Source organism: Mastomys coucha, unplaced genomic scaffold, assembly GCF_008632895.1.
Source record: "Mastomys coucha isolate ucsf_1 unplaced genomic scaffold, UCSF_Mcou_1 pScaffold6, whole genome shotgun sequence".
Classification (NCBI taxonomy): Eukaryota; Metazoa; Chordata; class Mammalia; order Rodentia; family Muridae; genus Mastomys; species Mastomys coucha.
This window is the reverse complement of record NW_022196912.1, coordinates 100,673,261-100,681,437: the sequence shown is the minus strand read 5'-3', so window position 1 is coordinate 100,681,437 and position 8,177 is coordinate 100,673,261. Positions and strand designations below refer to the sequence as shown.

The following is an 8,177-nucleotide window of genomic DNA, read 5'->3' as shown; positions in this document are numbered from 1 at the left end:
GTAGACCAGGCTGGCCTCGAACTCAGAAATCCGCCTGCCTCTGCCTCCCAAGTGCTGGATTAAAGGCGAAATGCAGAGTTCTCTAGGCCTCGGGCTCCTCGTCTGTGAAATGGGCATATTCAGGCTCATCTGGTAGAGCAGGTATGGAAACTATTCCAAATACCTGCCCTGGACATGCCCTCTCCCTGGGCAGACACCACTCAAGGCAGCTGAGTAATTAAGAGCAATGTTTACTGAGCGATACAGGACTGGGGACTAGGAAGGGGTTACAAGGATGGAAATGTACCCCACCCACCTGGCCACCCCACAACACCCAGAGCCTACAGTACTTAGGAATTACAATGGCCGTAACTGGTGGGTGGATGTCCGTAACAACAGACCATAGCATATTTGTACTGTGTCACATCGAGTGATTATAGAAATCCATATATATATATTGCTCGTATAAAATCTTTTTTTTTTTGTAAAAAATATTAAAAAAAAAAAAAAGAAAGAAAGAAAATATAAAAACCGTGTGCAGTTGGAAGCCCCGCCAGGACAGCCAGTCTGTAAACATTCATTGATTGAGTGTGTGCTTTGGAAGGGCGCCCGCGCCTCTGTGCCGCAGCAAACTCCAGCTGGGCCATCGCAGCCCCACAGTGCACCCCTTTCCACCGGGCTTGGGCAGGGCTGAAGAAGGTGGATTGCAGTCTATGCTGAGTTCCATCCGCGGCCACACTGTGTCTGCAATGCATGGCTTTTCTTGGCTGCTCAGTAGTCCCCTGGGTGGGGGCCCTGGCGGAGAGGCCACAGGAGTGCCTGAGGCGGCTACCTGGTTTGGCACCTCTCCGGCTCATGTGCCCTTCAAGCTGGGCTCTGGAGTGGGACAGCCCCTATCTGCGGGTCAACCTTGGTCTCAGCACCTGGTCCCTCTGGTTTCTTCAGTCTGCTCTTGCTCTTGTGCGGCTGGGCTGAGTTTCAAGAAAAGAGCCAGCTGGAGGCCAGTTAGGGTAAGCCTCCTCATAGAGTTTGTCATGTGCCTGGGAGGGGCCTTCCATCATCTTGCTCCTCCTCTTCCCCTTTGCTGCTCCTCCCCTTCCTCCTCTTCCTCTGATGCCTCCTCCAGGCCTTCAGTCACTTCTTGTCCAGCTGCTCCAGCAGCGGGTTGCCTTCGGACTCGGGGGTCCTGACGCTGTCTGTGCGCACGATACAGGTTGGACGGTGGCGGTTGAGCATCAGGATAAGCTGTTGCCGTTCCAGTTTCAGCTCCTCTATCTGGGTCTTCAGCTCTGCGTTCATGAGCTCCAGCCGTTCTGACTCCTGTACAGACAGAGACACACCATTAGCTGTCACTGCCAGCCTGCTCCTGGGACTGTACTGCTGGCATGGTTTTCTGCCTGCCAGGGTTCACTGAAGGCTGAGCATCTGGGGTGACTCTTTGCAGGCGGCGCTGTGTCACACAGTAATGGCCTCTGTCACAGCAGGATGGGGCCAGATGGTATGTGGGAGCTAGTCCAGTTCAGATCCCTTCTTACTCCCCTCTCTCTGTCACTCCAGCCCCACAGCTTTCTTGCTGTTGACAAAAGAACACACCCAAAGCTCCCCTGCTCTATGAAGAGCAGACAGAGGGTCCAAGGTGGCCCACAGGGGGCGACACAAGACCAAGTGCTTTGCTATGTGGCAAACATGGTGGGGTTGATAAATTCGGTGTGAGCCATTCCTCTTAAAGCAAGTGCCTCCTGGCTATGACCTTGCACTATTTAGAATGTCTCCTCTCCCCCTCGGGATGGTGGGGTACCACCATCTATGAGCTTCCACACCAGACAGGCAATAGTCAACCCATCGGACCGGAAATGAGGTTTCAAACTGATGTCAGATGAAACTCCCAATGCCCTGGGCGAGAGAAGGGATGCCGAGGATGTGATGGGGTGTGAGGTTGTGTGTTCACAGTGAGGACAGGTGACAAGCATGTCTATTCAAGGCCTGGGGCTCGCACAACAGGCCGGAAGAACACAGCGATGGGCTTTTCCTGCTTTTCTAGCTGCCTGTAACTGAAAGCTCTTGTGTGCGAGCTAAGGAGCCTCAAGCCAGTGAGCTGTTCCCTGGGAATACCTTTGTCCCAGGGTCCTAGAGAAGGGTTTGGCTGTCACAGCTAAGGAAGAGTGACTGGCAGATGAGGGACAGAGAATAAAGATGCTGTGATTGCGACACACAACCCTCACAGGGACCTTCCAGCCCCAGCCGCCAATGGTTCAGATGCTGAGGGACCGGTATTTGTCCCAGCGCAGGCTAAGATTGCAGCTGTCTGTGTGACAGGTTCTTCTGCCCAGTGGGGTGCAGTTGGGGACAAAGTAAGAACTTTGGTGGGGTCCCCACACCTTAGGGTGGGGGTGGGGTAGGGGTGGGGAGAACCTATCTTCCTTGACATGCAAGCCTGCCACAGTTTTCCTTTTGCACCTTCTCTGAGGTGGTCGGCCACATGGGCTCTCAGGGAGCTCTGACAGAGGCAGGCTTTAGGACCAGACACCCAGAGCAACAACTTCAAAAAAGAGAAAAGAAATGCCAAGAGGGGGAAATATTTAAAAAAAAAAGCATCTATAGTGGCTTTTAATGGGACAGGCCAAGACAAGACTGGAATGCCTGCCTGGTCTGAGTTCTCAGAATTCTGCGTGATGGCTAGTGTTTCCTCTGTCCTCCTCACCTCCCCCAGCCCAGGCTGCTAACACAATCTTCAGATTGTCCTCAGCCTTTGTATTGAGAAGCCCTAGGGCCATCTACCCACCTCTGAGGATGTGCCTCAGCCTGCAAAAGGGATGAATGCTTTGGAGGATCCAAAGCATATAAGGATTCCCCTTACTCATGGCTCCTGAGGAGTGTTCACTCAGCACACAGCAAGGCCCAGCTAAGGACCGCCATTCTGAGTGTAGGAGGTGAGGAACTCTGGGTAAAAAACTCTCAGTGAAAAGGAGAGACAGGGCAAGCGGCCACGGGTGAAGACACCGCAGGGACCACTCTGTTCACTGCTCTCTAGGACACAGGAGGGTACAAGGTGGAGAAAGCAGAGAAAGGAGGACAGAGCCACATGGCAGCCATCCTTAGAGTCTGAGTCTAGAGCAAGTTATCTTGTCAGTGTAGAAGCGATGACCCCCAGGATTGGAATCATTCCCACAGGGAATGCGCTATGTAAGACTGAAGGGCTAGAGGAGATCAGGGGATCCCTCCTTTCATCTCCGAGCAGGAAGAGAGTGGGGGAAAAGATGCTTCAAAGATAACTTAGTGAGTCTTGGGGACCACTTGGGCTTGGAGAATGAAGGAGGCAGGGCAGAGGGGTGGCTACATGGCTCCTACCTGAGAGGGGGCTGGGCTAGACAGGGTTAAATGAGTCTGGAAGGAGTTTGGGCTTGGGTACAGTGTCTGAAGTTCAAACTGGACACAGCAAGTTGAACGTAAACATGAGTGGCATGAGTCTATAATTCAAGCCCTCAGAATTGGAGGCAGGAAGTTAAGTGTTGGAATTAAAGTAGCTTTTACCAGCCTTGGCTACATAGTAAGCTTGAAGCCAACTTGGTCTACGTGAGACACTGGAATAACAAAATAATAACAAGAACCCTTGGGGAAGAATATGACACAATATTCAACACCACACAGATCTGCCTCCAAACACAGACAGGTGAGGTTTGGAGCAACTTGGCCTGTCTGTCATAGGACCACGGACCTCTTCTTACTTTGTGACTCCCTCCTGTGCTCAGGGTATTCCTGGCCGGTGCTGCACAGTTATTTATTGGGCAACTGTGGGATCTGTGCTCAGAAGAATATTGTTAAGACATATTTCTAACAGTGGCTTGTTAGCAGGACACACCGTTAATCCCAGCACTCGGGAGGCAGAGGCAAGTGAATCTCTTTGAGTCTGAGGCCAGTCTGGTCTACACAGAGAGTTCCAGGACAGCCAAGGCTCCACAGAGAAACCATCTTCATAAACTACAAAAACCCAAAAGAAACAAGAAAAAGAAAGAAAGAAAACAAAGCAAAACAAACAAACAACAATGGCTTGTAGGATTTTAAAAGCTACTTTAATTTTTTGTTTGTTTGTTTTTCAGACAGTTTTCACTAGGTAGCCTAGGCTAGCCTCACACTTATGATACTCCTTTTCACTAGGTAGCCTAGATTAACCTCCTGCTGTGATCCTCCTGCCTCAGACTCACAAGTGCTGGGAATACAGGTATGCAAAGGTTTCTAGGTTTCTTTGTGGTCTTTCAGGACAGGTTTTCTCTGTGTAATGGTTTCTAGGTTTCTAGCAGCAGTGTTTGCCTAAGGAAAGAAGGACCGACCCAGCTTGGATCTTCTTGTACTTCACTGACAGGGAGATGAGTCTGCCTTGGTTTTGGCTTTCCGTGCTGACTGATTCTGGTGGATCTTTATTGCACTAGAAAAGTTGAAGCCATTTGTCGGCTTAGAATGGAAATGGTGTAGGTTAAGATTTTGACTCCTGAGGCTGGAGAGATGGCTCAGTAGTTAAGAGCACTGACTGTTCTTCCAGAAGTCCTGAGTTCAATTCCCAGCAACTACATGGTGGCTCACAACCATCTGTAACAGGGATCCAATGCCCTCTTGTGGTGTGTCTGAAGACAGAGACAGTGTAACCACATAAATGAAATTAAAAAAAAAAAAAAAGATTTTGTCTCCTACACTGTCATCCGTAAAGTTAGCAGAAAGATATTGCAGAGTTAGGCACTCGGGCTTTCATCCTAGCTATGTGGCTTTATTCAAGTTATTGATCCCAGAGGCCTCAGTTTACACACATGGACACACACAAAATGATTAGTCTGGGAAACTGTAAGCACTAAGATTCCCTAAAATATATTACATCATATATATATATATTTCCCACACACATCCTGAGACAGGGTTTCCCCATATAGCCCTGACTGTCCTGGAACTTGTTCAGAAGACCAGGCTGGCCTCAAACTCACAGAAATCTACCCACCTGTCTCCCAAGTGCTTGGATTAAAGGTATGTGACACCACCACCCAGCCCTGAATTTTTAATTTCAAATGCTCTGGGGGGCATTGGTTCCATCAGCTTTTTCTAAGAGTTGGGAAGCACCTTGTGTCTGGGCTAAATCCTGGCTGTTGGCTAGCTATGCTACTGGGACCAGCTTTCCCCATTTCTGGGAGCCTGGGCAACCTGAATAGAGTTCTGGGCAGCTGAGGAAACCCACCTACTCACCCCCATCAGGAACGTGCCAGCAGAGAGGGGCCCTCTGACCCTCCCAGGGCCAATGAGACCACTAGGGGGAAAGTGCCTAGGGAGAGAGCAGTGTCTTGGGAGTGTAAACTGGCCTCACTGCCTCCAGGGCCCAGAGAACTTTGTATGAGGCACAGTGGCATGGCAGGAGCAAGCATCATAGCAGAGACACACCCCAGGCTGATGTTCCTGACTGCAGACGAGGCTTTGGGGCAGGCCCAAGGTCTGTGGGGTGTGAACTGGTCCACACAGAGGTCCGCCCAAGTTGGCCTTGACTGGTCTAAGAGAGGTGAACTCTCTGGGAGGTAGTCTTTCTTGGAGTTGCATGTGAATGTCCAGAGGTCAGGGTGCCAGCGAGGGTCAGTTCCTCAGGCACTGACAGCACAGTGGTCTGCCTTTACACCCCGACTTCTGCTTCCAAGGCCTCAGACGGGGAGGGGTATCCAGGGAAGAGGACTGGGCTAGGGCCCGCATGGTGTTGCTTCTCAGACCCAGAGTCATGTATGTTTCTCCATCTTGGCCGCCATAACTCCTACTGGGATAACACAGTAGCACTTCAGCTTCCCTAACCCAAGGCCTGCTCACAGTCAGGAGACTCCTCTGGCTGGTGCCCTCCTCCTCCTGAACCCTTCATGGCTCCCATGACCATAGATGTTAAAATAGAATGGGGACACTCATGAGTATGGACAGGGGTCTTAGAAACTATGCCAGGACAACGTGGACACACTGGTCTGCTTACACTGGCCCATTTCTGACACCCAGCATATAGGATCACTCTACAAACAAGGTTCAGGGTCTGCCTGCCCCTCTGTAACTTCACATCTTTCATCTTTTACTGACTTCTATTTATCTCACAAATGGAAGAGTCTCTCCTCAGCAGTGTCTCCACAGCCCTCTGGCTTCTGAAACAACACTCCTCATTGGCTACTGGCTTTCACTTGCCATCTATTGTCCTCTGAGAGAACAGGACCCACTGACCCATAGTGCAGCCAGCCCTTGGTTTTCACCTAGACAGAGAGATGGGCCAGTTCCTGCCCTGCACTTGCTAGCAGGCAGAGTTGCTTGGGCAAGCAACTTGGTCTCTCTGAACCACGGATTACTTCCTAAAATGGGAAGAATTAGCGTTACCTTAATTGAAATGTTGTCATCATGTGAAATGCCCAGCACACAGTAGGCATTTGACAACTTCATCTGATACTGACATCTAGGGGCACAGTAGGTTCTTGAACTGGTGTGCAGTTGGGAGCTTCTGGTGTAGCACATCTTGTCTGCTAACTGAGAAGGCAGCCTGCACTTCCTGGCTCTGTCCATCGCGTACGATTCCCCTTCCCTGGCACCATTTTTGAGACAAAGACGGGGGCTGAGGGATAGGGCCAGGGCTAAGAAAGAGCAAGCACCCTGCTAGACATATCCCAATGTCCAGTGGCTGATGACGTCAGGAGGCAAAGGACAGCTCCTGGAGGCTGATCTTCACATACTGGCCAGACCTCAGGTTCCTGGGGGCAGCAGCAACGAGTCAAAGGGGCCAGTGGGGTATGCAGTGTGGATGAAGCATTGCAATAAAGGGAGTTTTGTTTGGTAGCCAGCCCAGGAGCTACATCCATTGCCCACAAATTGGACATTGCTCCAACACCCTACCTTATTAGCATGTACTCCAGAACACTGTGGTAGCCACAAGGGACCAAACTGGATGGTTACAGGTCTGGGCCATTGGGTCAATTAGTACCCGGGATCTAAGCCCAGTGGAGGAAACATAGGTCCTTCTACCTTCTCTGGCTTGTCCAGTGTCCAGTGATGTCCCTGGCTGTGGAGCACATCAGCCCCTGCAAAGGACAAGGTGCCACCCACTGCAGCTGCTCCACTCACCCTCTGCAGGAACTCCGTTCGTTCCTTCTTCTTGTTCCGGCATCTGGCCGCAGCGACTTTGTTCTTCTCTCGGCGCCTTTTCCTTCGCTCTTCTTCCTCATCTAGCTGTGAGGGCACAGAGCCACCGATTAGACACCATGGGTGGAACTGAGCACAGCTTCCCACCTGATACATGGACAGACAGGGGGACAGATCCCCCTTTCTCACCCACATCTCAGCAAACACCTGTGGCTGCTTGAGACGGAGAGGTCTCCTGGTCAAAGGAGGATACTCCTCAGAGCAGGTGGGCATCCTGGGGAGGAGCCCGTGTCCCCTAAGGGCAGGGCTACCTGGCTCAGCCAGAGTTTCTGGGGCTGGGAGCCTGGCCAGTCCACTCATAGAGGCAGGCAGCTCCCTGCAAGTGGGTGGGGCAACCCGTTCTGCCCAGCTCAAGCCCTCTGGGTGTGATTTTTTTCCAGGCCAGCAGCTCCTGGGCACTTCCTTTAAAATCACCTTGGGCAGAGTCCCAGGTTCTCACTCTGCACCCACCTCTCCCAGTCTCCTGCCACCCCACCTCTTCTGTTGGGGTTTCAAACCCTCACCACACCTTCCTACCAGTATGGCTCCTTCTCTCGATCTCCCAAACTGCTGATCTATTTCCCCAGGCTGTCACAGTGACCCTGCCTCCTCATCTGGCTGGTGAGGATCCCCTGAGATTGCAAGCTAGCCTGTCTCCTTGAAGGAACTCAGGACTCATAAAGCAAGGCCCATAACCCAGCTGGGGCAAAACTTCACCACCTACCCACCCCACCCTGCCAGGCAGTTGCTAAGTTTCCACTCTCGGTAATAGCAAGAGCTGCCTCTTGCCTACAAATCCTTTCAACACACACCACTCTATCCTCAAGACCCAATCTCCGGGAAACGTGCTACTACTGTCCCATTTTGCAGGCAGTAAATCTGAGGCTTAAAAGTTCATGTTATCTACAGCCATTCATTCAACAAAGACACGGCTGAGCTGGATTTTGCACTCGGGTTTTATAAGTTTCAACCTTTCTACTTAACACACACACACACATACACACACACACACACAATTTTTTTTTTTTTTT

The 8,177-nt window shown here is 51.2% G+C and overlaps 1 protein-coding gene across 2 annotated transcripts in view; it reads right to left on the bottom strand.

The window, feature by feature from the left end:
* Nucleotides 1-210: 210 nt before the first annotated feature.
* Jdp2 (Jun dimerization protein 2) overlaps nt 211-8,177 on the bottom strand; it is a 42,918-nt gene continuing 34,951 nt past the window's right edge. For both annotated transcript variants that reach the window (XM_031356451.1, XM_031356452.1), the window contains exons 3-4: nt 7,090-7,194; nt 211-1,299 (exon numbers count right to left, since the gene is read on the bottom strand). In XM_031356451.1, the coding sequence (XP_031212311.1) occupies nt 1,114-1,299; nt 7,090-7,194 (291 nt within the window). In that variant the 3' untranslated portion in view covers nt 211-1,113. The remainder of the gene's footprint in view (nt 1,300-7,089; nt 7,195-8,177) is intronic.